Source organism: Fusarium subglutinans (assembly GCF_013396075.1).
Source record: "Fusarium subglutinans strain NRRL 66333 chromosome Unknown NRRL66333_c0000042, whole genome shotgun sequence".
NCBI lineage: Eukaryota > Fungi > Ascomycota > Sordariomycetes > Hypocreales > Nectriaceae > Fusarium > Fusarium subglutinans.
In genome coordinates, this window is record NW_023502105.1 from 196,672 (window position 1) to 221,858 (window position 25,187).

The 25,187-nt window shown below is 47.7% G+C and overlaps 11 protein-coding genes across 11 annotated transcripts; 4 read left to right on the forward strand and 7 right to left on the reverse strand.

The window, feature by feature from the left end:
• FSUBG_4659 (uncharacterized protein) lies at nucleotides 1-756 on the forward strand (the record flags this gene model as incomplete). Its single annotated transcript, XM_036682672.1, has 1 exon — nucleotides 1-756. One exon carries the CDS (start codon nucleotides 1-3, stop codon nucleotides 754-756), a length of 756 nt encoding a protein of 251 aa, XP_036539835.1.
• Nucleotides 757-997: 241 nt separating this feature from the next.
• FSUBG_4660 (L-isoaspartate(D-aspartate) O-methyltransferase) lies at nucleotides 998-1,810 on the reverse strand (the record flags this gene model as incomplete). Its single annotated transcript, XM_036682674.1, has 3 exons — nucleotides 998-1,139; nucleotides 1,186-1,664; nucleotides 1,709-1,810. The coding sequence occupies 3 exons, from the start codon at nucleotides 1,808-1,810 to the stop codon at nucleotides 998-1,000; spliced, it is 723 nt and encodes a 240-aa protein (XP_036539836.1).
• Nucleotides 1,811-2,556: 746 nt separating this feature from the next.
• Nucleotides 2,557-3,660, reverse strand: FSUBG_4661 (metal homeostatis bsd2; the record flags this gene model as incomplete). Its single annotated transcript, XM_036682675.1, has 3 exons — nucleotides 2,557-3,120; nucleotides 3,172-3,588; nucleotides 3,640-3,660. 3 exons carry the CDS (start codon nucleotides 3,658-3,660, stop codon nucleotides 2,557-2,559), a joined length of 1,002 nt encoding a protein of 333 aa, XP_036539837.1.
• An 893-nt stretch (nucleotides 3,661-4,553) lies between these two features.
• FSUBG_4662 (uncharacterized protein) lies at nucleotides 4,554-5,010 on the forward strand (the record flags this gene model as incomplete). Its single annotated transcript, XM_036682676.1, has 3 exons — nucleotides 4,554-4,571; nucleotides 4,629-4,817; nucleotides 4,867-5,010. 3 exons carry the CDS (start codon nucleotides 4,554-4,556, stop codon nucleotides 5,008-5,010), a joined length of 351 nt encoding a protein of 116 aa, XP_036539838.1.
• A 160-nt stretch (nucleotides 5,011-5,170) lies between these two features.
• On the reverse strand, nucleotides 5,171-6,270 carry FSUBG_4663 (citrate transport mitochondrial; the record flags this gene model as incomplete). Its single annotated transcript, XM_036682677.1, has 5 exons — nucleotides 5,171-5,672; nucleotides 5,718-5,865; nucleotides 5,916-6,047; nucleotides 6,103-6,123; nucleotides 6,177-6,270. The coding sequence occupies 5 exons, from the start codon at nucleotides 6,268-6,270 to the stop codon at nucleotides 5,171-5,173; spliced, it is 897 nt and encodes a 298-aa protein (XP_036539839.1).
• Nucleotides 6,271-7,381: 1,111 nt separating this feature from the next.
• FSUBG_4664 (heterokaryon incompatibility protein het-E-1) lies at nucleotides 7,382-11,749 on the reverse strand (the record flags this gene model as incomplete). The annotated part of the gene is made up of 4 exons (XM_036682678.1): nucleotides 7,382-7,410; nucleotides 7,461-10,733; nucleotides 10,783-11,314; nucleotides 11,363-11,749. The coding sequence occupies 4 exons, from the start codon at nucleotides 11,747-11,749 to the stop codon at nucleotides 7,382-7,384; spliced, it is 4,221 nt and encodes a 1,406-aa protein (XP_036539840.1).
• A 2,336-nt stretch (nucleotides 11,750-14,085) lies between these two features.
• Nucleotides 14,086-15,057, reverse strand: FSUBG_4665 (uncharacterized protein; the record flags this gene model as incomplete). Its single annotated transcript, XM_036682679.1, has 3 exons — nucleotides 14,086-14,387; nucleotides 14,448-14,970; nucleotides 15,019-15,057. The coding sequence occupies 3 exons, from the start codon at nucleotides 15,055-15,057 to the stop codon at nucleotides 14,086-14,088; spliced, it is 864 nt and encodes a 287-aa protein (XP_036539841.1).
• A 320-nt stretch (nucleotides 15,058-15,377) lies between these two features.
• FSUBG_4666 (methyltransferase) lies at nucleotides 15,378-16,882 on the reverse strand (the record flags this gene model as incomplete). Its single annotated transcript, XM_036682680.1, has 8 exons — nucleotides 15,378-15,417; nucleotides 15,465-15,884; nucleotides 15,930-16,067; nucleotides 16,114-16,151; nucleotides 16,202-16,251; nucleotides 16,503-16,593; nucleotides 16,650-16,679; nucleotides 16,727-16,882. 8 exons carry the CDS (start codon nucleotides 16,880-16,882, stop codon nucleotides 15,378-15,380), a joined length of 963 nt encoding a protein of 320 aa, XP_036539842.1.
• A 1,725-nt stretch (nucleotides 16,883-18,607) lies between these two features.
• FSUBG_4667 (xylosidase arabinosidase) lies at nucleotides 18,608-20,507 on the forward strand (the record flags this gene model as incomplete). Its single annotated transcript, XM_036682681.1, has 6 exons — nucleotides 18,608-18,946; nucleotides 19,003-19,107; nucleotides 19,155-19,608; nucleotides 19,659-19,841; nucleotides 19,922-20,199; nucleotides 20,247-20,507. 6 exons carry the CDS (start codon nucleotides 18,608-18,610, stop codon nucleotides 20,505-20,507), a joined length of 1,620 nt encoding a protein of 539 aa, XP_036539843.1.
• A 424-nt stretch (nucleotides 20,508-20,931) lies between these two features.
• FSUBG_4668 (5-methyltetrahydropteroyltriglutamate-homocysteine methyltransferase) lies at nucleotides 20,932-22,197 on the reverse strand (the record flags this gene model as incomplete). Its single annotated transcript, XM_036682682.1, has 2 exons — nucleotides 20,932-21,500; nucleotides 21,549-22,197. 2 exons carry the CDS (start codon nucleotides 22,195-22,197, stop codon nucleotides 20,932-20,934), a joined length of 1,218 nt encoding a protein of 405 aa, XP_036539844.1.
• A 1,120-nt stretch (nucleotides 22,198-23,317) lies between these two features.
• Nucleotides 23,318-24,990, forward strand: FSUBG_4669 (uncharacterized protein; the record flags this gene model as incomplete). The annotated part of the gene is made up of 3 exons (XM_036682683.1): nucleotides 23,318-23,738; nucleotides 23,786-24,026; nucleotides 24,588-24,990. 3 exons carry the CDS (start codon nucleotides 23,318-23,320, stop codon nucleotides 24,988-24,990), a joined length of 1,065 nt encoding a protein of 354 aa, XP_036539845.1.
• Nucleotides 24,991-25,187: the final 197 nt, after the last annotated feature.

The following is a 25,187-nucleotide window of genomic DNA, read 5'->3' on the forward strand; positions in this document are numbered from 1 at the left end:
ATGATGACTACAAGTATGCATCTATTAGTCCTCCTTCCCTTGGTCCTTCTCGCGGTCGCCCTCCCTCAACCTCCCCCAAAGTACATCGGCTGCATCGCCCAAACATCAACCTTCTCGGCAACGACCCTCCCCTCACCTTTCAAAACTCATCAATGCCTTCAAGCCTGCGCCGCCAAAGGTAGCCTGGTCGCAATCGGTAGCGGAACATGTTACTGCGATAACGGTAGCGCATCTGCATCTTTCGATCTAGTCGATGAAACCCGCTGCACAGAGCTCTGTATCGCTGGCGACGAGACCAGCGGCAAATGTGGAGGACAAGGCGTCTTTAGTCTGTACCAGATCAACGACTGTGATGGTTGTTGTGCGAAGAATGGAACTATTCCACCCGTGGTGCAGACTCCCTGTACGCTCTGTGGACAGGCGACACTTGTTCCTACTCCTACAGAAGTTCAGAGGAAAGCTGGGAGTCCTTGCCCTTTTGAAGGATGCAAAGCTGCGCCAGCTCCTATCGCCACGCCTGCTGGAAACTCGACTGCCAAGATGTGCCCGTCTGGGGGATGCAGTTCCAATGGCCAAGGAGGGCAGAGCGGTAGTGGAGGAGCTGGTGGCCAAGGTGGAACAACAGATACGCAAAATGGATCTTCTGGTGAAGGGTCCAAGGCTGCTCCAGGGCTTGCGAGCGAGAGCCCAAGATTGTACTCACCAAGTATACTATCAGCTATTGCTGCCGTGATCTTTGGGCTGCGATTCCTATGAGGGAAACGAAGGGAAAGGGAAGTGGCTGGCAAAAAGGAGAAGAATGGGCACATTCGCTTGCATATTTTGGAGTTTAACGGCTGGGCATGATTCATGATTTGATGGACACGAAAACGGGAACGGAAACGAAGGATAGCTTGCTGACTTGTTATTACTATAAAATACCAACTTTGACAATATGCTACGATCTCCCAAATGAGTAGTGAGCCAGTAGAGGAAAGATATTGCAAGATTGACCTCCCTACGCCCTCGGTGCCTCAGTCAGTGGCACGTAACGAACTCCAAACAGCTTCTTCTTGGTGACCTCTCCATTTCCATCCTTCTCAATTCTCCAAACGTGCTGGTTGTACCCCATCTTGTCGTCATCGACAGGGATGAACATACTATAGCTTGTTAGCATACTCGCTCAATCAATACGATCTGACTTACCACCCTGGAGCCTTCAACTGCTCCAACAACTCGGGATGAATCTCCACCGCAGAAGCCCCGACATGAATGACATCCCAGCCTGTCCCCTCACTCCTCTCTCCCTCTCTCGGTTCCTCAACCCATCCTTTCCTCCCGTCACCAAACCTAAATCTCACCTTTCCACTCTCAAGCAATCTTCTTCCCTCCACACTCTTCGACATATTTGTCTCACCAAGTTCTTTCAGTTCACGAATATGCTCAAGACCGACTACAAGGCCCTTCTCACCAACAAGCTCCGCCATAACGTGAGTCAGATACCCAGATCCAGAACCGACATCTAGGACCCGAGGTGCCGGCGATGTCGATGAGGGGAGAAGATAGCTGAGAACATGCTCGATGGCTGAGGCGTGCATATGCGGTGCTGATATAGTTGCTGAATAACCGATGGGCTGGGGTGAGTCTTCATACGGCATTGCTGGAGCGTAGTGAGCTCGGTCAACCTGGATGATCAGTATGAGTTTTGAGACGGGGACAGGAAGTTTACCTTGAGGAATGCCTCTTTCACCCGAGAGTCGGTAATGAGACCGTTCTTCCACATGTTCTCAATAAGAGCCGAGTTGGTGTCTCCACTGCATGTCCACGCCATGTTGATACTGAAGAATCTTTGGTGTGTAAGTCGATAGGTCTTTCTATAGAGGCTAGAGGCAAAAGAGGGGAGATGGAATGATTTCTTGGTGAAAGCCACGATGACGGTGCGGATCTCAATGATGTGAGACGCTGTAGGGGAAATTAAGATGCAAGATTGATGATGAGCAAGGCTTTACTGATTCTGGAGAGGAAGGCGTGAGTTGTAATGTTATCATCATATCGGAAGGTACGCAAGGTAACCCGAGCTGAAGGCTGTGCGGGGCCGTTCCGTAATACGGGGATCAGCGACGGGTAACTCCACAGACCAAATCACCACTGACATTCACTAACAGGGGCTTTAATTTGCGAGATCGTTCACTACCAGGATAGTAGACTAGGGAGGAGGATGATCCGGGAATAGAGGTTTTGATCCTTCGTATCGGATTTACAATAATTTAACTGAAGGACAGAGATCGAGAACAGGAAGAACGAAGACCCTTCTCTTATTCATCACGAGCCCTTTTAAATCTACGGTTCTCAGGCAGCCAATCGTAAATACAACCAAAATCATGTTAACAGACAGATATAGAGACGTATGAAACTGCGTGTGACGCGCCAAACACTAAGCTTGTAGTAGGAACCAAAATATCCTTCCCATCCATCCACCCAAGAAACGCCAAAAGGAAAAGAGTTAACGCCTACGTCTCTCGACTGATGCGCTTCCATGATATAATGGTATTGTTGTACATGTTCAAACCCGCTAATTTAGACTACTCGCTCGTTCGACTCTCCCTCAGCGATGATTGGTACGCCAAGACCGCGATCAGGGCTCTGGAGGACGAGCTGCTCGTGACGTCGTGCTCGTAGAAACTCGGCGACGCTCTTGATAAGAAGGAACCAGCCGACCACCATGAGCACGTATCCTAGCCACTCGCCTCCACTAATGCTGCCGAGATCGTCGTCTGTTACGTCGCCTTGCTTGAAGTTGTGGGAGTTGGGATCGGGTGGTGCGGCGTAGCCATCGGGGCCGCTCATCGCTGGGGGTTCGTCTTCTGACACGCCTTTCATGTAGAAACCGTATTGAATAAGAGTTATGCCGAGACCAGCGCGAGAACCGTTCTTTGCAGCGTGGGTTGAGTGGAGAAGATATGTAAGGAGGAAACCGACGAGCTGGAAGGATGTCGAGATCATTCCGTTCCAGACAAAGGAAAAGAACGAGCCAACTGGCATGCCGTCGATGTAAACCTCGTCAGGACCTCCCATACCGGGAGCGAGGATAGTCGTCTCCCAGTATGGAGGAGCAGCATCGGCCGCAGCTTGTTCGTAGGACTATTAAAGTTAGCGACACATACCCGAAGGATGTTTATTTGGACAACATACCGGTGGCAACTCGTCTTTCTCAGGATCACTGTTCCCTCTCTCTGGGCGCGCAGACAAATTGGCAAAAACACCATCTGATCCAGAACCACCTCCTACAATTCTCGTTGACCTTGAACCGGACGGCGTTGGTGCCGGAGCAGCCGGTTGAGCAGTTGTTGGTATTGTGTTGACATTCTCCATAGATGGCGTCGAGTTTTGTCGCATCAATCGCCTCCGGTCATCAACCTCATCGTCGCTATCGTCATCATCGTCAAAGGCATCGGCGAGAGTAGCATCGACCTGGCGCGTTGGTTGAGGAGAAGAAGATCGAGAGTGAAATGAGGGAGGTGGCGAGTGGGGGATTGGATGAGAGAGATTGTTGTTATTGGTGTTGTTGTTGTTTCGGGCGTCAAAGTCCTCCTCGTCTTGACCGTTAATCTGAGACCTTGTTAGCATGCTCAAAACACCGCTGCTGATCGCGCGACTTACTCGTTCGTATCGTCCGGACATGATGGGCTAATCGTCTGGCGGTGTCGGGCTGCCTCCCGAATCCGCTTACCAAAAGGAAAAGATACGCGATGTCGTAGGAAGAGGAGAAGGAAGATTGAAGAGACTCGGGAACGAAGTTAAAAGGCAGAGATGAAACCAGCGCGAGAAAAAAAGGAAAAGAGGATCTTCAAGGAACGACGGCGAAAGGGTTTAGTTCTGGGTTTTGGGTGTGCTTGCGTTGACTTTGAAGTTTGACGATTACGAAACAGACAGCGACAGGACGGGAGGAGAAAGCCTGCCTGGGGCGAGCACCTTAGTCGATATGCGGACGGCGGCTGTATTCGGATTCGGTATCGACACAGTGTAAAATGGAACAGGGGATGGTCTAGAGGGGTCTTCAGGGGTGATGCGCCGAAGTATCCGCCCACTGAAACGCCGTGGCGCACTGTGATGTTACTTTGGCTTACGGAATCTTTTCGTTCATAGGTGGGCAGCCCCTAATCAAAGTTCAGGGGCACATCAACAAAGCCAGATCTGAAGATGTTCTTGAGCGCGAGTCTATGATGGAACATCGTGGAAGAATGACAAAAGAACTTGATTTATTCTTTGTATGACTCTTGACTTGAACTTGCAAGTGGGCTGTGTCAAGTAGCGTTGGATCCACCTCCACATTGAATCAGATCACGGGCTTGTCCTCATCTGGTTGAAGAATGAATGAGGCAATCCATTTCAAGGGTCTGTGGCAGCCTGAGGCAAATTGCGCATGACACCAATCATATGTCTTTCAATTACAGTCTCACAAGAGATCAACACTGTGACGGGCGCACTGTCTCATGGAATTTCTCGATGGTTGACGTCGAGATATCCTGCTGCAGAGAGATCCAGTTCTAGCAACGGCATCTTCACAATTCACAATGTCGCGATCATTATCTGTAAGTGACTGCCTGCTATAAAAGTACAATGACTAAACATTCGCTTTTTCTTTGTAGCAAAAAATCTACTCCGACGTCTTTGCGCGCTGGCCAAAGCAGGCCCTTCGTCCCGATCACCAACTCCAAGATGTCCTAGGCAAAGCCGTAACCGAGCGATTCCAGAACCATAAGCCCTCCATGGAGCGTGAGGAGCTTCTTAAGGCGCGGGCGCTACAATTCCTTCTCCAAGACCGATATAACGATCGAGTACGTACCATGATATAGCGAACACAATCCGGTGCTAATAAAAGTACAGTTCAAGCTCAATGGTAGATTACTCGAGCCAAAGAGCCAACCGACGTATTTTGCGGATCTAGTGAGGGAAATCGACGAGGCGCCGAACAGATCATGGTTGGAGAGATTAGGCAAGCGATTAACAGGAATGATCCGATTCCAATAATTGATGGACGAGAAAACGACTTAATGCATGGAAAGGGTCCTGCAGAAGGACATTGGCATCTGACGTGTATATGTATTGTACTTGTACATTGTATCAAAAGCGATTCCCCATATTTGTTCATGTGCCCATATTCAACGCCCTCTAGATCGCTCAGCCCTGTCTAGATGTACTTCTCATCCGGATCTATCTTGTTAAACCACACTTGGATCTGCTCATATGCAGTAAACACCAATCCTCCAGAAACTACCAATCTCGCCAATCGCGGCAGCGCACCGCTCCAGAACGTCAAGACACCCTCCTGCTTGAAGATAGTCGTCGCGCACTTGAAGCTGTTGCCATATGTCTTTTTCGCCTCGATACTCTGCATGCGTGTCTTGATAGTATCGAGCGGTTGTGTCACATATACAGTGATCAAACCAGCCAAACCACCAATTGCAAAGGTACCAACGGCACCAAGCTTCTCGCCAGGCGCCGTGTATGACTCGGCCATTTGCTTGAAGAAGTTATAGGCGGTGAAGCGTGTTGCGCTGTTGGCTGCTTGTCGAGCGGTCGTGGGGACGAATCCTTGGAAGAAACCTCGGAGACCACGTTCGCGGGCGATGATGGGGACGGCGTGCAGGAAGCCGCGCATTCGAGGCTTAGCGGACTTGCGGTCATCGATACTGCGATTGTAAGCTTGGATCCTGAGGGGGAAGAAGTCAACTTACAGAGTGGTCTTGATACTCTCGGTGGGAGTCACAGCAAGCAATGACTCTGTGACCCCAGCACCGAAACCAGCAAGGACAGTACGAGGTCCAGAAAGATTGCCATTCTCATCGACTAAAAGCGCCTTGTACTGATCAAACGCAACGAATCCTAGCGATCGTCAGTCAATGCGACACACACAAGCTCGGGAAACAGCATACGGATTCCAGCCTTGGCTGCGTTGCCAATGATGAGAGTGGTGCATCCAGCATACCACTGCTTGCCGAAAGGCGGCCAAGGGAGCTTCTGTCCCTCAGCTAACCGCCTGTTCAACTGCGACCTTGTCTTTGCAACTACACCAAATCAGTATTCTAGGTCCGTATCGACTCGACGCGTGAGTAAACGTACACTCAGCGGGGTAGGTAATAGCTATACGACAGCTTGGTTAGCTACATCTTCAGAGTCATGCCGTGTGGACATACCAATCTCAATGGCGCCGGCAGTCGATCCAGCGATGATGGATCGCAAGGGTGTGGGCTGCTTCTTCTTTTCGCCTGTTTGTGTTGTCGACGCCATGATTGCTGTCCTGCCCGGTTATGGTCTGCAGGTGATGTTGGTGTTGACGGGAGTGGGAACTTTTTTTGGGCGTGGGACGGGATGGATTTCGTCACTTTTGGCACAGATGGGAGCTGTTGTAATTTACACGTGCGCCGATGTCGCTGTAGTGTAAGTGTAATTACAGTGGTTGGCTGATGGACACGGGCGAGTGATGGAGTACTCCGCATATGCTTGGGCGCTGGGAGCAATCCGTTGAAACAGCCACGGATGCCTCCTTATTTTAGTAACACATCCAATAAGGAGTGCTAAGTAAAGGGATAGCTACAGTTTATTTCAGATTCAAACTAAAATTACGCCGTTGTTAAGTTCCAACCCGTCGGGTGTTACTGAGTCGGCATATCACGGCCCAAGTCAACTTCAACCTCGGCGTACGTTTGAGGCGACGGATACACGCATTGCTCTAACGACGGCCCAGATCTTGTTTCTTTATGAGACCGCATGAATAGTTACGCAAAGGCGCTTACGGCTTGCATACGTGTGGCGTTTCTGTTGTATGAGAAAAACGTAGCTTATTGCCTATAGGACAGTCCGTCATCGTTGGACTACTTGGGCGAAGATGGTGATGAAGTATGGCAGTCCTTCAGGAAAGCCTACATTAAACAAGACAAGGCATGTCGCACCAAGGATTTCCTACCGGCGCCGGAAGCTGTTATGGAGCATTTTGAATCGCTGTGTTCTGAGATGGAGGAACGAAGTGAAACGTCTGGAACCTGTGCAGGCTTGTGAGCATATTCGTTGCGAGTAGAAGTTTATGAATTTTCCTACGGTAGCCTAACCATTGCAGTAACACTTCATCTAAATGCTGACCAACTCCACTCATGCTTCATTTCTCATACCTGTGTACTCATGTCGATCCTACTAAATAAGTTCTGTCCGCTGATTTAAGCTCTCAGCCACAAGCCTCGATCCCATATACTTCGTCCTACCCCATTTCTGCTCCAACCCAGCCTTCCACTCGTTGAAGCTGGCCACCTTGCCATTAACCAACAATATCTCTCCCCTGTGCAATACTCTTTCCAACGAGGGTACAGTAAACCACTGATGATCACTCCTACAGATCAAATCATCTCTATGATCGCTCGTCTTGTTCCCCTCGCCCTTGATAACAGACATACACTTTGCATCGTACGTCTCCATGCAGTACTCACAGATGTAGTACTCATCCGAAGGAGGGATTAGATCGAGACACTGAGCGCAATTTTGGCGCATTGTTTGGATTTCTGGGAGTTTGGGCTCGATGCGTGAAAGGACAGGTGAGTCTTCTGGGGTAGAGGTGAAGACTTTTGGGTCGACTTTGCGCATGGACTGGCTGAGGGCGAGAGCGTTCTCGATGTCGTCGGCGGCGATGAAGAGGCCGAGGAGGTTATCCAGGGCGTATTCGTCATTTTGGACATCGTCGTCAGAGAGAATGTCAAGACTGTCGTTGATGAGTTGCCGAAGATCGCGGTCTGTTGAAGAACTTCGACCGAGGAGGCGATTGAAGAGGATCATGTAGATGGCTGCGATGTTGACATCTGAACCAACCATCTCGATCGGCATATCCTGGTTCTGATGCCGACTTTGCTTCTGCTTGATCTTCTCAAGATCTTCGAGCCAAGTGTCTGCTTCAGGCGTTCTTAAGCCGGCATGAAGAATGCGCTCTTTGTACAGAGAAGCAAGTTTCTGGAATGCGAGAGCATAAGCCTGTCGCGTGGGAACGTTACCGCGAGGCCGGTATCCAAGTTGTGTTATACTCTCGAACAAATCCAGCGCAGAATCGATATCGCGACTGTACGTGTACGTCGCGCCAAGTGCGAGACGAAGATACAGCGCTTTGAGGGGATCGCGAGTTGCGGTTGCGACCTCAATCGTGAAGAGAAGAGACTCGTAAATAAAGTCTGTTTCACCCATTTTGCTAGCTGCCTTGGGGATCCAGTCTATGACAAGAGGCTTGTTATGGAACTCGAGCAAAAAGTCAACGAGTCTTGTGCGCTTGTGTTCTGTATCAGTGACCTCTTCTGAGAGTTGTTTGAGGAACTGAATGACAGCTTCATGGCGGTTCTCAGTGGCCACTAGCTCGAGATATCCGAGTTCAGGCTCGAAGTATTCCTTGCATTCTTTGCGATCCAGACCGACCAATTTGGCACTCTTCATCGCTTTGACGAAGTATTCAAGTGCTTGGTCAACTTTGTGGAGTTCTTCGTAACAAGTGGCTATGAGAATGTGATCCTTGTACAGACGCCATTTGCAGCTCTTCAAGGCTTGCTCATCAAGCTTACCGCTCGCGATACTCTCCTCCTCAATCGCTTCGCACTTGAGAGTTTGTTCCAGAGCCTCTTTGAAGCGACCGTCACGCGAAAGACAGTATGCAATACGACCACGTGTCTCGACACTATTATTGTCGAGGGCAAGAGCCTTATCGTAATGTCCCAGCGCCTTATTGTGCATGTCATTCGTGAGGTATGTGCTTCCGAAGCGACGATGCCAGTGGGCACTCTCTGGGATCTTTGCCCATTCTGCTGCTTTGACGATTCGGTTCTCGACAGGGATCTCAGTCCAGTGGGTGTTGCAGTCGGACCAAGAGTAGCCCTCTTGCATGAATGCGATGGACTGGACAATCTTGAAGCAGAAGAGGGTGGGGATGTATTTCTTGAAATCTTCTGAGAGCCACGCTCGAGCGTAGAGGTCTCCGATGGGCTTGAAGATACCGGGGGATTCCTTAACGCCTTTGCTAGCCCATTCTCGAGCTTCAGGACTGAGGGAGGATTGGACATCGGGATCACCCATCCAGCGCTTGAGACCTTTCATGTTGGCATCTGTAAGGACATCAAGACCCTCGTCGTTCTTCTCATACATAAGAGTCCAGTCGAGAATTGTGTTCTCATCAGTGAGCATCTTGTGCACATACTCTCCAAGCTTTTTCTTCTCGGGCGCAGGCACTGTCGCGGGATCGAGAACAGCTAAATGCTCCTGCCAGTACCACGCGGCGTACTGCTTCATGGATTCTCGCCCACTAGCGCTGAGCCGGTATTTCTCAAAGGCGGTCTTGTTAGTGAAGATGGATAGACAAGTCCTGAGGATGTGAATGCGCGAAATGAGGGGATCGAAGCCAATGCCCGCACCGAGCTTTGAAGAGTTTTGTGTACTGAAGAACTCCTTGACGGAAGAGTGGAAGAAAGTAATCCACGTATTTGTCTTGCTCGATCGGAAGTCCATTTCACTCATGGGGTCAAAAAGGTCGGAGTTAGCAGCTGGACTCACGCCACGTCCAGGGCTTACTCGCCCAGGACCCAAAGCCTGGATCGGGCTCGTGCGACGCAGAGGAGACAAGTTTCGACCCAGGTCGGGACTCCGGCCGAAGACTGTTGGACTCTTGGGACTTCCACTTCGGCCTGATCCTGGACGACTCGCTGAACTTGAACGCCTTCCGGAGCCGAGATCGCCGTTCTTAATGCGCTGTTGCTTCTCATGCTCCCGAATGAGATCGTCAGTTGTTAAACCGTCTTCGCGCTCGAGTTCGAAAAAACATGCGTATTGACCGCGCAGGGTTTCTTCGAGGTGGAAAGGAGGATCCCCGAAACGCATGATGAGGACTGCTTCCAACTGCTCGAGGGATAGAACCTCTTCCGCGCATGCGACCCACTGGAGCATTTCGTTCAAGTCTCTCGTCTGATCTTCATATAGTGTCTCCGAAAGGTTCTTGAGCGTTTGCCCAATGATACCGCTGATCTCCTTTGGATATGACTGTAAACTGGTGAGGATGCTTTGGGGATGCCGCTTACGACTAATATCCTCTAGCATGAACTTTGCGAGAATGAAGAGACCGTCGGCTTGCTTAATCATGGCGTCAATGATCTTTTGTCGAAAGTCGGGAGGTGTGCGGCTCAGGTTACGAAGGTGCCAAACGCTATTCTCGATGTACAACTTGACATCCTCGGCATTGCGATCGGGCGTGACGTGAAGGGTTGTAATGACTTGCGTTCCCCTATTTCCTGGATCGAGGGTATATGTAACAGTCTCAGTCATGTACGTTCTTCCAATGAGAGCAACTTGGAGCGTGACATGTTTTGGTCTCTTGTCAGACTCATCATCCGAGCCCATTTGCTGGAGTAGTTCCTCGACTTCAGCAGAATCCGCCTCATCGATACCATCGAGGAAGATGTAAATCTCTTTCTGTTGTTCTTCTTGCTGGAATGGCTGGACAAAGAGTTTTCGGTAGGCGCTGGGGATGGTGCGGATCTCATCGATGCTGCGAAGATTCTTGAGAAGCTGTTTGGCGTAAAAGGGATCGCTTTCGCTTAGTTGGTAGGCGAGATCACGGAGAGCTTGGAGAACTGAACGTGTCTCGGGATTGTTGTCTCTGAAGTAGAAGTACGCAAGTCGCGAGATATGTTGTGTTCCCCAGGACACGAGTCTAGTGGTCAAATACGACTTGCCAGTTCCTGCGAGAATGTCAGTTGGCGTTCAGAAATTGAGGTCAGCGACACTTACCGGCTGCGCCTGTAATCCAGAGGAAGTTGGTCTTCCTTTCGAGCCACGCTTTGAATCCACCATCTGTGAGGATCCAGTCTCCGGTAGACTCCGCGCGTGACTTGTTGAACATGGCAAAAAAGTCCTCAGGAAACGGCGAAGGGTCTAGAATCTCCTTAAGTTTATCCTGATGCGCTGCGATAGTACGCTCACGGCCTTCCGACCTCATCTGCAACATTGTTTGGTTCATCTCCTCAAGCTTACTCTGCATATTCTCCGTCGTGAGATTGAGCTTGTTCACACCTCCATAAGTATCTGCAAGAACCTGCCTCTCTTCGCCAATGTTAAGAGCCTTGAGCTTATCGAGCGCTTCTTGCACAGGCGTCCCTTTGCCGAACAAGGTACGGAAGTAAGCCTTGAAGCGACCGCGACGAACCTCCTTGGCAGCCAAGACGAATACTTCAAAAAGTTGCGCCAGAATAGTGACGACCTTGTTTCGCAATGCATTTCCCATCTTATACTGCACATAAACGTCCAGTCGCGATGTAAAGTCCTACAATTGTCAGTAAAGCCTCAAGCGGGGTTAATCGACATCACTCACCTTCAAATGTTCAAATAACTCAACGATCGTATCATACGCTGAGGAAACATCTCTCGCTGCTCCAATGAGATACGCAACAGCGCCAAAGATTCCCTCCGCTGGCGCAAATGAGTCTGCCGCAGCACCACTCACGATCTCACCGATGACTTCAACGGGCGTAAGGCAAGCCGCCATAGCGCTAAATATTGATTGCCGCTTCTCGCGGAATTTAGTAAACTGATCATTCTGCTTGTCAACTTGCTTGATTAGGTCTGTGACGTTGTTTATAGGCGGGTCAAGAAAATCGCCGAGTTTGTCCTTGGAGTCGGAGGAGTACAGCTTGCTAGCATCGTCGAGGATTTGCGCAAACTGTGCTTCCGCTGTGTCTTTGTCTTTGCGGACCGCCATGATGTCTTTACGGCCCTGAAGAAGATCTTTACGAAGAAAAAAAGGGACTAGAATGAAAGAAGTTATGGTGCAGAAGAGAGGTGAGTATAAGAGACGGTTGGCGTTTCAGAAATCAGGCTGAGATGGAAGCGTTCACGCTATGACTCGTAACCAACGAACTTGGCGGGGGCCAAAACGAATGATCGAAAACTGAGGTATCAAAAGAGTCCAAACATTAATCCTTGTAAGCCTGTAAGGGTCCGAAAATGAAAGGAGGATCTGGTTGCATTTGCTGCTTACGGTGCATATTATACCATGCCTCTGTTGGTAAGGCTGAGCTGCGTGGTAGGGCGATCTTTGGGCTGTGTTGTTGTAAATCTGGGGCTACTTCTTGGCTATCGACTGAGGGTTCGGAAGACGGCATTTTCGAGAGTTGAAATGCCAATCACAAACATTTCAAGTACATAAAATAATAAGGAACGAACGTCAGCCTCGATGTGTCGTTAGGCGCTCGTCATCAAACGGGAGGCGTTCAGCCTGAGACGCTTGCTCATTGAATGGTTTCACCGTGTGCCTTGTAATTCTCCCCACAATCCATTCACATACATGGGGGCTTGATTTGTAACGTGACCATCATTTGTGACTGGTTTGTTGTCTGGATGCGTAATAGAAATGGTTGATCTTTACACTTGCTGTTAGGCAGCAATCTGTTACAAGCCATTGATTTAGGTACCTAGGTAGGTAGTTTAGGATGCTCGCCCTTTCAGCCTTGTCTTTAAGGTGAGAAAGCGATCGTATCGGCACCACTGAGCCTTCAGGTCATTGCATAAGGCTGGGCTACGAAGCCATCCGAAAGTGGACTCAAGATACCACCGTAACCCTCCTGGCGGCCCGTCCCGTGTTGCCTCCTCTGCCCGTACTTCAACCTCGACTCTCTACGGAGTAGCTACGGTGAGATAAGCTCTCGATTGACCTTAGGGTTCCTCACACACCATATGGCGTCGTTCCCAACATCAAGTAGCCGCCTCAAGAACGAATACTGTTGTGAACAACCGTTTTTGAACTTGCACACCTATGCATCTGCTCGGTTTAGCAGTCAATGGCTACACAGTTCCAAGGCGAATTTTGAATAGGTTCAAGTAGCGATCAATAGGCAAGGGGAATGATGAAGGCATGATAATATATTGTATGAGAAATACCGGGCATTGCTTATGGTACGAGATTTATCTTTATGTTGGACAAGATGCTTGTGATTATTACTTATGATTAATAGGACATAGCGCGCGGTATTACAAGAGTCATGATAGCCTAATATAATAAGAATGCTAAGCTAGAATATTACAATATACAAGTCTCTTGAGCGCTGGGCGACAGAGTAAGTTACAGGTTTAAACGCCAGGGTACACGCTGTGTTACGCGACATGATATATGGAAGCCACCCCAGGCAGCAATAGCCTTTATTACGCGGCCGCGCATTTAAGCATTCTGGCGAGATCTCTCAACCGAGGCATTCCAGTGTCCTTAATTCAGCAGTAAAAATATCTAAAAGTTATAAAAATGGTTTAAAAAAATGGTTTGCGTCTCTTTGATTACATGTGTCATCCTTAGTGCAGGGGCCATGCTACTATAGAACTGTTAGTAGGTGCTCGAACGCTGGAACTTAGGGGGGATTGCTCTTACATCTTCTCTGTATTTTTTCAAGTTGGACCATAGGCCAGCGGTTTTCCCGCTGGCAAAAACTCTAGTATAGAGGTAGGTTATATAGCCTTGGAAAGTAAAGCATTTTTATTTAACATTTTTACTTGCATATATTCCTACCATTTCTTAATTGAAAAGTAGCCATAGATACCTGCCTTGCTGAGGAGTTGCTTAAATCCGTAACAATCTCTGACAAGTTGAATGAGATAATACTAAGGTAGCCAAGTTATTCATGTGTCTTCTCTCACGCACAACACCCTGAATTGGTGGCGGGTATATCTTCTATAAAGTGAAACTTGAAGATTGAGTGTATAGACGTCTTTTATTTGGTTATAATTATAAGGAGAGTATTAACTGGGTATTAGTATAGGAGGTCTTGTGCTTGCAATCGAGCGAACTTGCAATGAATCAACAAGAAAAGAGACAGTAGCTGTGCAAAACGATAAGTAGTAATTCGCGAGTATTTTGGTGGTTGTGCCCTAAAACTCCTCTAAAAGCTTACGGGGCTTTAGGGTGATCGGCGGGGCATAAACAGGCAGCCAGCTGGGACGAGCTGGTTCAAGAGATAGATGTATTAGCCGGTGAACCCAATGACAAAGGGCATTTGATCTGATGATGAAATACATAGTAGGCAATATTCCGGAACATGAAAGTATCGATCAAACACAAGCTAGAACATAAGCGACAATGCTTCCAGGCGTTTCCCGAGTAACCCCAAGCAGCCCAGAATCCGACTCCTCCCACGACGATGCAACAATACAGCGAGCTTTCCCTCCCTCAACTGCCTCATACAATTGAGCGACGGCCAAGTCAAGAATCCAGCCGCCTTCGCCATTGTCGCGCTTCTTTCGCGCTCCATCTATAAGCTCACTCGTTGTTTGTCTTCTGACATCCCATTCACTTCCTGTTCCCTTCTGAAAAGCTTCCAAGAGCTCGTTCTGACATGTTTTGATGGAAAGCACTTTGACGTGTTTATTCACTGTTTCTTCAGGGCGTTGAAGGACTCCAATTACCGACTGACCTATGCCTTGGAGAGTAGTACCGGTGAAGTACTCTTCGCCTTGATCATAGATAATTGCACTGCGATTCTTGATGTCGAATCCCATAGTAGGGAACCGTTTTAGCGCCCAGTCAATGGGGTTGCCAGTCGCGATACTGGTCCAAGTAAAGTTGGGGTTCGCAGCAGCATGCTCTTTCGCACGATCGACACCAACAGTTCGCTGGGCGCGCACTGCTTCAAATTCAGGATAGCTTCTGAACTCTGGACCCCAGCCGTAGTCATCCGTGAGGAAGCGTTTGACACCAGCGGCGAGAGCAGCGTCAATCATGGTCGCTTGCAGACTGATGCCGGCTGGACCGACAACACATACAACTGCGTCCTGACCAGACAGAGCTTGGGTAAGTGCATCTAGGGTATAGTCTGTTCTGATTACGGGAATTCCATCTGGAAATGTGGACTTGGATTCAGTTCGGGTGATGATAGTGATATTGAAGCCTGCTTTAGTGAGAGCGGCAGTGATGGGGGTGCCGAAGTTGCCAGAGGCCTAGCTGTGTTAGTGGATACACTACTGCACCATGGATGGATGTCTTACACCAAAGATGGCGACTGTCTTAAGTTGGGTGGCGGACATTGTATGGGCTTAGTGAGATTGTTGTGTGTAAGTGAATGTTTCAATGAATGAGAATGTCTCGATTTGGTTGACTTTATCCCCAGTGCAGCCCCACCAGGCGGAATTCCGCCCAGGCTAACACTACCTGGCTGAAGCTGCCTTGAACATTCGATGAGAGCAATTCTACCAAACCCAGCGGAGTAAGTAAAACTTAGGATCTCTATCCTAAATGACGAAATGACTTAGTTGAATTTAGTATATGCTGGTAAACTTTTAGACCATCTTATTTTAACACCTTCATTTAAATTCAGTTTTCTTAATCCCCGAGGGCATCCAGCCTATCAATTCTCCTTTGATGGCTTCTTTCCATAGATGGAATAGCTAATTTGCAGTCAGATATGTTCTCGTGAAGTTTGAAGCCAACTTACAGTGGCCAATACGCATGAGTGTTTCTGTCAGCCATCGCCTTCCGTTGATGGACTAGCCAGAGATTCACTTCCTCAGGTGTCCATCCGTGAGCACGAGTCAATGGTGCCATAGTGAAGGCCTCAAGACCGCAAGCCATATTGGTATAGCACCAACTTCCGAGCAACTTAGCCTTCTTGTCTCGGGGCCAAGAGTTGATTGGCCACTTGAACTTCTCAATAACGACATCCTCAAAGCCGATGTCCCTCATCATGTCCACGAGAGACAGGATATCGAGGTATGGTCGGCCAAACATGACAGACGCTTCATTCAACAGGGCCAGAGACTTGAGCATAATATTGTTTGGGCTGAGACTGCCGTCATCGGACTTGATGTTTACGTCGACTTCTTGGATTTCGAGATATCCACCAGGGACAAGGTTGCTGGACTTATGAGCATGGAACATAAAAGTCCTGACTCGTACTTACTTAAAGCACTTGGTCAAATATTCGCCCCAGTCTGAAATGCAGGATGTCATGACACGACTGTGGATATAGTCAAATGGCTGACTGTAAGTCCACTCATCTTCGATATCATCGATGACAAAGTTCACGTTGGGTGGGACGCTACAATCGTTAGTGAAAGCTCATGCATACTCATACTTAGTCATACAAGTCTGGTTGGATTGGCGATAGATCAACACCAGTTACCTAGACATCATGTTAGAAGACAAGCAGTTGCCCTGAGAGGGCAAAGTTACCTGAGCTTCAGGGTGTTCATCTGCATAATCGATAGCCCAGATGCCAGTACCTGTCCCGACATCCAGAACATGCTTGACATTGGCATCTGGTTTGTTTGGCGGTGACAAGCCGAGTTTATCGTCAAAGGTGAGCAGAAATAGGTTATGTTGAAGATCTTCGGTGATTAGCATCTATGGTTCCCTTTTTGAAGGTGGCTTATCATACCAAGCCTCTCATTTTCAGCCTCATCATTTGGCAAAGCATATTCTCGAATAATGGGTTAGCATCCGAGCGTCGAGTATGACCATTGAGAAGTCTTACTTCCATCTTTGTAGGCATGATATGTCCTGCCATTCTCTCGGCGATAATTCAGGATCGAGCTAGAGACACTGGCGGTAGAAGACTGAAGGTCCTACAAATCGTTAGTCTACAAGGACTGTATTTTCTATATCCATAAGGATCGCAAACCTCGCCAAGGGAAGAGTCAGTATCCTCAGTCTAGTGATAGTCAGATATGCCTCCCTGTTTATGTCATCTCCGCTTACAACGTCGTCAGGCACGATGACTGCTGGATCGACTTCCTGAGTTTGAGCCATATCGAAGTAGAAAAGGGGTATTGGTTTGTGGACTTTGACAAGAATCATATCAGGATCTTTGGTCGCTTTATATGTTGGTCGTTCCCTGTCCTCGGCAAACTGCATGTTACTTGACTTCCTAACACGGATTTACCCGCTGTACCATCGGCCCATCGGAAAGGCATATGATAACTTCCAAACCAATGATGCTTCATAGAATTTTGTTAACCCTATTCAATTCATATCAGTGTTGTTGACGTGTCATACTACGCCGCAAGTTGGGAAATTAGGGTTGAACACAGTTCACGTGTATTGTAGCACCTTTTGGACCTGTATATGTTCTTCCCATTTGATCAAGGCCAAGTTATACTATAGAAACTCTGGGGGAGCGCTGATAATGTAGCGATAGTTCAATCTGCATTACGCTGAGAGGATGAAGTCTTGTTGACGCACGTAGAAATCGGAGGACAGATAAACGCCTCTCAAAATTGAACTTATTCGTAAAATTTACTTAAAACATTATGTATCTCGCATAATTACCTACACAAATTAAGCCTTGTTCGATAAATTAAAGTGAGAGAAACGTAGGATCGCATAACTTGTTGCCAAGTAGTTGGTTACCGGCTACATGTTGTTTGAGAATTATATCCGGGTTTTATGGAGTCATATGTGTATCCGACCCGAGAGAATTCCTCACTGAGGAGTTTCTTTTTGTCTTCATATATCTGGATCTGAAGAGTTTTATGCTTGCATTTCCAATTCCTTCTAGAGTCTTTAATCATAGCGGAAGGCAATCGAATCATCGTCAGCTACCGAGCTTAGAGCTTGACTGCCCATAACACAAGTGACCAGCCTTGCCAGACTTTAGTTTCTGCTGTTTATCATCATAGATTATAAGGGAGCTAACGTAATGTCTGGCCTGATGGGTTGCTTGGACTACCTAATACTGTTTGGGTGGCATTTTGTGAGTCCTGATTAGGAGAGAAGAAGCTTTGCGAAGAACATGAGCTTCACTAGCTAATCACATAATGAAGTAAATAGAATACATATAACAACTACTCTATATATTTGTTTAAATGAGGGGCCTTGTCAGTTTCGAATGCCACAGTCGGCCCTTGAGTAAGCAATAAGTCAAACAAGTGGTATCTAAGTCGTTGAATAAGACTAAAGATAGCTTTTAGCCTAAATGGAACGAGTAAGTTTTATTCCAAACAACAGCTAAACGGGTAACATGAATAACATAAGTCAAAATCATCGGTTTCTTTGATGATTGGACGAACAACGAGTTTTAGACCTACAAGCGGTATGTTTGGGGGTTGAAAAATTTAGAAGATCCCACTATGCCAAAACGGAAGGTACCTTTACATCAAGGAAGGCAAGTATCTCAGGTTTAACCTCTTTATACTCCCCCTTAAGCCTAGCTTATCTAATATACTAGCTTAGTCTTAATAGGCTTATTACAGCGGATTTTGTTAATTTCCTATAGGGAATCAAACCTAAGAGCAAAGGGAGGCAGTAGAAGCACATTGTGTTACATATACCGGGCTTATAACCTTTAGAAGATCCTACTATGCCAAAATGGAAGGTACCTTTATATTAAGGAAGGCAAGTATCTCAGGTTTAACCTCTTTACAAAGAATAACCCCGCAAGATCGCATGTCAAGTTTGGGGGATGCTTCGCAGACGCTGATTCATGGAAAATTACTAGCCTGGTGGACATAGCCCGGATCTGCTTAGCATCTCGGTATGGCATAACCGACTCGAGAGATTTATATAAATAGTATTGGCCATCATCCCTACGACTCTTGAAGACGATAGCCATCTTTACTTTTATCATAATCGACGACATCAATGGCTAAAGAATCAAGTTTGACGTTTACAAACCCGGTCATTCGCGGCTTCAACCCGGATCCTACCGTCTGCGTTGTTCCCGCCACGTATTCAACCCCAACGACGTTCTTCCTTAGCACTTCGACATTTGAGTTCTTCCCCGGATGCGCCATTTACACGTCAACCAATCTAATTGACTGGAAACTCATTGGACATGCGCTCAATCGTCGAAGCCAGATAAATATGCGGACTGTCGAGCCTGGTGCGGGTAGTTGGGCCAGTACTTTGAGATATCGACCTGAGGAGAAGAGATGGTATTTGGCCAATGGCGTTTTCCACCGTTACCGACCAACTGTCGATGTAAGTAATGAAGCCGAAGAGAGAAAATAAGATCAGCCTCTGACAACTATGAGCAGGAACGTATCTTTCCCAGAGGATTCTATGTTTGGACTGACAATATCTGGGACGACACTGCATGGTCTGACCCAGTTTACTTTGACAACCCTGGCTTTGACCAAGATGTGAGTAAATTACAGTACTTCTCGCACGGACATGCTGACCGGACTAGTTGTTCTGGGACGACGATGGGAAGGTCTATCTCTCAACCACAATGCGCTTCTCCTGGCGAGACCCCAACTCGAAGCAGAAAGACTTTGGAATTCACATCTCTGAGATCGACATCTCAACTGGTCGAACCCTCACCGCTCCGAAAGTCATCCGAAAGTCTCCTCATGGAATTGCCGAGGGCTCTCATATCTTCAGGCGAGGAGACTGGTACTATCTCTTGACCGCTGAGGGAGGCACAGAAGCCGGTCATCAAGAGTGGGTGTTTCGAAGCAAAGACAGCCCACTAGGTCCGTGGGAGAGCCAGGGAAAGCCTCTTTGGTACAATGGACCCGATGAAGAAGTTCAGAGAACGGGACATGTTGATGTCTTTGAGGACGGAAACGGAGACTGGTGGTCTGTCTTACTGGGTGTTCGACCAGTGCAACAACAGGGGACCTTTTTGGAACCGCAACTAGGTATTAACTAACCAGCTCTCTTTGGAATTAGAGTAAGCTAACTTCGATAGGACGAGAGACCTTTCTCGTCAAGGTTGAGTGGAAGAACGACTGGCCAGTCTTCAATGACGGTAAAAATATCACACTGAAGACTGAAGGAAGAAATCTTATCAAATCAGCTTCGAAACCAAGTCTTCGAATATGGAAGGCCGATCTTTCAAAAGATGATCTGGAGTTGGGATGGTACCAAAAGAGTAAGCCATCTCCTTGAACAGTTTAGAATCCATCTAACATATCCAAGACACTCCCATTAAGTCATGCTACACACTCACAGAGAAGCCGGGTGTGTTAAGACTATATGGTAACTGCTACGACTTAACATCTCCTGAGGCACCGGCCATGCTTCTTAGGAAACAGACTTCGTATAACCAGGTGTTCAAAACAAAAATGGAGTTCAAACCTACGGTTAGAGGCTACGAAGCTGGTGTTGTACTATGGTGGAGCCAGCACTCTTACGCCTCCTTGGGAGTCGTCGCTTCAGAAAACTACAATGGAAAGGTCGAAGCAATGATCAGCTATAAGGGAGCCTCTGGAGATGCGAACAAGTTCAAGGTAAGTTACGAGAAATATCAATGAGCATAAGCTGATGTTATTACTAGAATTCAGAGACAGATCTTAAAGGTAATCTCGAAAACGTTGAGTTGTCTATCCGTGCATATCCGACCAAGTATGAGCTGTATCTCAAGGCTGGAGGAAAGGAGTCAGAAGTATATACTGTGAATGCCAGTGCTTTAACGGTGATGCCAGCCCACGGAGGATGTTTTACCGGAACAATGTTTGGAATTTATTCCTATGGCAAGAATCAGCCTGTATTGGATCTAGTAGATTTTTCATATATTAGCACAGAGGAGCTTGAGTAGCAACTATAGACAAATAAAAGTCACACCGCTATCACAACTTCTGTAGTCAGGACCCTAAGAGAAGCAAAAGCACAAAGCATCCAGAAGCAAAAACTGCAAAAAATTGATTCGCATGTTTAGAACATGTGGCGGATCTCTCCCGCCGGGAATTGAACCCGGGTCTCAAGCGTGACAAGCTTGCATACTGACCACTATACTACGGAAGAATAGCCGGCTTTAACCGGTTGTAGTGAGGAACTGTGGTTGCTAAGTCACAGTGAAAGTATATATCCTCAGTTCACTCAAAACTCCAAATCGACAGTCTGGCTTCCGTCACAATTTGAGTATTTGTGCAATCTCTAGCTTGCACTGCACTGAAATTTTTGACCGAATGAATGAGTTTATGTCTTCTGTTCATTTATATGCCTGTGTATATATATAGTACTTAAGCCTCTCCCCAAATCTCGTCGGCGATGTCTCGAACCAACGCAAGCTTCTTTTTCTCTTCCTCAAGATTAAGGGGATATCCGCTCTCATGAGTGCTGAATCCACACTGAGGACTGACAGAAATTTTCTGAAGCGCCTCCTTCTGGCTTTCACCAGTTCCCTTGGCCACCCAATCCGCTGCACTCAAAACACGCTGCTTCATCTCCTCCTTATCCTCCAGCTGAGGCAACTTGGTGCTAATAACGCCAACGACGACATTCTTGTCCTTGGGCAGGAACTGAAGAGGCTCAAAGCCACCAGCGCGCTCGGTGTCGTATTCAAGGTAGAATGTGTTGACATTAAGGTTGCGGAAGAGCTTCTCAGCGATGATGTCGTATTTTCCTTCAGCAAAGTGGCGACCGCCAATGAAGTTGCCACGGCAGAGATGAATGCCTGTGTGCATGTCTGAAGGTATCTTGGAAAGGCTATCGTTGTAGAGCTTTATATAAGCATCTAGGAGATCGTCGACGGTACCAATGTTATCAGAGTCAGCAGCCCAGCCATCACGGAACTTCTGGCTGCAAAAGTCTACACGGTGTCAGCTTTTGTCGTCAATATTCAAAGAAGTCAACTCACAAGCCATTCCAGGGTCATCAAACTGAACATTCCTCAGACCAGCCTTATAAAGCTGATCAAGCTCATCCTGGTAGACCTTGGCAACATCCTTGAAGTACTCCTCGTCGTTCTTGTACGCCTCGGGAGTATACGCCTTGCCTTGCTTATAACGCATATGGAACCAGGCAGGAGTAATCATAGTAAGCTTGATGGAGCCCCAGTCCTCCTTTGGGACAAACTTCTGAACGAGCTTCAGCTCATGGAGGTTTGAAACCGACTTCTCAGGGCTGTGGGAGAGCTTTCCGCCAGCAATGACAGATTCTCCGGGCATGACCTGGCGATCAGTCTCGATCAAGCTGACGACGTCGGGGTGGTAAAGCCGGAACATGGAAGCATCGGCATCGGAGAGCTGGGTCGTCCCCTCAAACTCGTCCCACATAAGACCCCAGAAGCGAGTACGGGTGAACTCGCCGCTGGTCACGGCCTTGAAGCCTAGGTCTTGCTGCATCTTGACAACATCATTCACAGCGTCGTTCTCCACCGTTTCGAGGCCGGCGTTTTCGGGGCTAAGACCCTTCTCACGGATCTGCTCTCTGACATCAAGAAGAGCTTGAGGCCGGAGCAAAGAGCCCATATGCTCAGCGCGGAAAGGTTTAAGAGTGGGTGCCATATTGTTGAATATTACGTATAAAGTTCAAGCAAGCTTGCAAGAGTGAAATGGTCTTAAGAAACGCTTCTTAAATGATCTCAAGTCGAGTAATCTTATGAGGAGGGGCGCTTGCGGGGCTTCCCATCGTGGGGCGGGGCCGTCTTAATAAGAAAAGGGCTGAATGGCCGCGATCTAAAGTCATTCTTGTCCGTTTTGATCTGCCGTTTTCCGTAAATCCGGTTTCTGGTTCTTGGTGGTGGGATTTGGAGAGGGGTAATGACCGGATGGGACAATGCCCGAAGTGAAAGAGGAGATGCCCTGGGTTGCATTGAGAGCTGGTAGGTTGATCCTGTCTCGGCGGTGAATTTTGGTGGTGGTAAGTAAGAGGAGAAGACGCTAAAGATCTTCAACTGAGTGAGGGGGTTATGATGGTATTTATATCCTATATCCGAGAACCTTGAGGTCCTGAGTCCAACTGAAGTACTCGTAATACGTTTTCAGAAGTCAGCTATATTTTTATTAGCGTATACTCCCTTTCTTGTCACATACTTGAGCAAGTAGTTATCGAAATGCTACCCCAGATATGGCTCGGAGATTATTCAAGGTTAATCAAGTGATTACAGGCCATCAACATGCAGAATCCGCTCAGTGAAACCCGCCCATGCATAGAAATCTGGGGAAGCCCAGGAATGGACCACTGACTGGAGAATTCTGGATTGGAAAACATAATCGCCCATGCAGGAAACCCTGCGCGTCAATTAAAAATAGCAGACCTGCCACTTTGGGAATTGTTATATTTTAGATGTCGTTATCAATAATTAGCAGGTCAACAACATACTCAGGCACGAGGGTGCTCTGCTAATGAACCTATTGTAAATTTTAGCACAAAATGTTTAAATGAAGGTTGCGAGGACAAGATAGACAGTATCTGACAATGCCTTACGAGGCATACACGAAGGCACATCGGCTCAATTGGTGGTTGACAAGTGCATAATTCCACAGCCTGGTTTGTTATCTCTCGATTCTGGCAATTCCCCGCTCCCAGAATTGCACTCCATCCCCCGTTTTCTATCTCTCAAGCTCGGCGAAAACCGTTAGAAGCGCCCAATTTCAACCTGGCTTTCCCGGAGTCCAGACCGTTATGGACGGCCTCTCAGTAGCCGCATCCTGCATTGCTGTAATCCAAGCTGCTGATCAAACCTACAAGATCATATCGCAATTTAGAAGAGATTGCAAAGACGCGAAGAGTGACTCGGTCGCTGTGAGCCAAGAGTTGTCCACCTTGATAAGAACTCTCACACAGCTGAAGGATTTGGTGCCCGATGGTAGTGACTTCGCGAATAGTGACTTGGCCAACAATACTAAGAGAGACATCCAAAATATTGTTTCAAGCTGCTTGGTAGTGGCTAGCGATATAGAGGATGTTCTGTCGGGCCACGAAGGAAAGTTGGCTGCACTCAGTTGGGCCACCAGAGGCAAGCGAAAAGTCGCGACATCCAAAGTGCTTTTTGGAAACGAATCGTCGAGCTCTCAGTCTGGCTGTCGATACCATTACGCTGTTAGTAATAGTGGTTATCTATTCGGTGTTGAAGACTGACTGTTGACAGAGCCACTGCCCAGAATATCAAGCAGGATACAGCCAATATTCTAGATGATACTACGCATATGAGAGGTGATATTTACGACTTGGTCGTGAGGATCAGAAACCTCGAGGCGATGGTTGCAGACAAAGACCCCGATGATCCGCGAAAATATGTACTGATGCGTTATCTCAACGATTTATCCTCCGTTGCTGCGTCTGTATGTGATATGTCGTCAAGGCCTGCGACCCCTGAGTCAGACACCAGCGAGTAAGTTTCCCAGAAGTTCTGGTGAAACTTGAAAGTTGACAATAATAAGAAAATTGGTGGAGGACATACACTCTCTTAATCCATCAAAAGATTAATCTTTTGGTGCGAAAAATACGAGTTATAGTGGAACAGAGCCTCCATCCTCCATCCCCCTCATACCAGACAGAATTTCAGGAGCACGAATCGATGACAGGTTTACCACTGAATCCGCGGGTAACTCAACAGATAATCATAGAATGGCGTCCTCGACTAGGGGAACCTCAAAGCTTTCCTATGTCAGGACTAGCTATCGTCAGCTTCTGCAACCGAAGCTGAGCCCTTTGTCTAAGAGTTTCCGGGGATTCACACTATCACCGGATGGGACCAAGCTCCTATGTAGAGATAAAAGATACATGCTCCTCGATATCAATTCAGGAGAAATCAAGGATATCGATCCCAAACCGCCTCGATTCAGCCTCTCGGGCTTTCCATCCGTAACAAATTTCATCATTGAAACTATGAAAGTCGAGATCCTGACAACCGATGCCTCAATTTTTCTGGCGAGTGTGAATACAGCTGCAGGTCGATTCTGGATGTTTGGAGACAGCAGCACTGGCGAATGGACAAGGCAGATGGGCTGCCCAGATCCTTTCACACGCCATGCTGCATTCTCCCGCTCTCCCCCAATTGGGCACTATTTGTCCAGCAGACCGGCGGCGACGGAGCTTCCATCGTCAAGGTAGTCAAAACAACTGACCCTGAAGGAAAGCCAAAGCTCGTGTGCAAAAGTGGGTTTCTTCCTCAAAGCAGAGAAGTCAAGAAAGGACTTTTCACGTTCTCGCACATGGACCAAACTATCACTACCATTCGACACGTTGAGCGTTCCGCAATCTTGTACACTTGGAAGCTCCATGGGGATTGGTTCACAGATGCCGATGTGACGAGGCAGGCACAGGAGCCTAGAAGGCTTCTCCTACCAGAATAATATGGGAGCGATGAAATAGCTATCATTGGCATAGCTCCTGGGAGTAGCATGCGTGTATTGACTATGAGATGAGGTTTCCGAGTGATGCTCACCCTGAAGATTTTATAATTACTGGCCAGGATCTATCATCACATCAATCTGAACCCTTGAAACCCTACAGGCCAGCACCAGGGACAAGAAGCTACAGTTACGCTAGG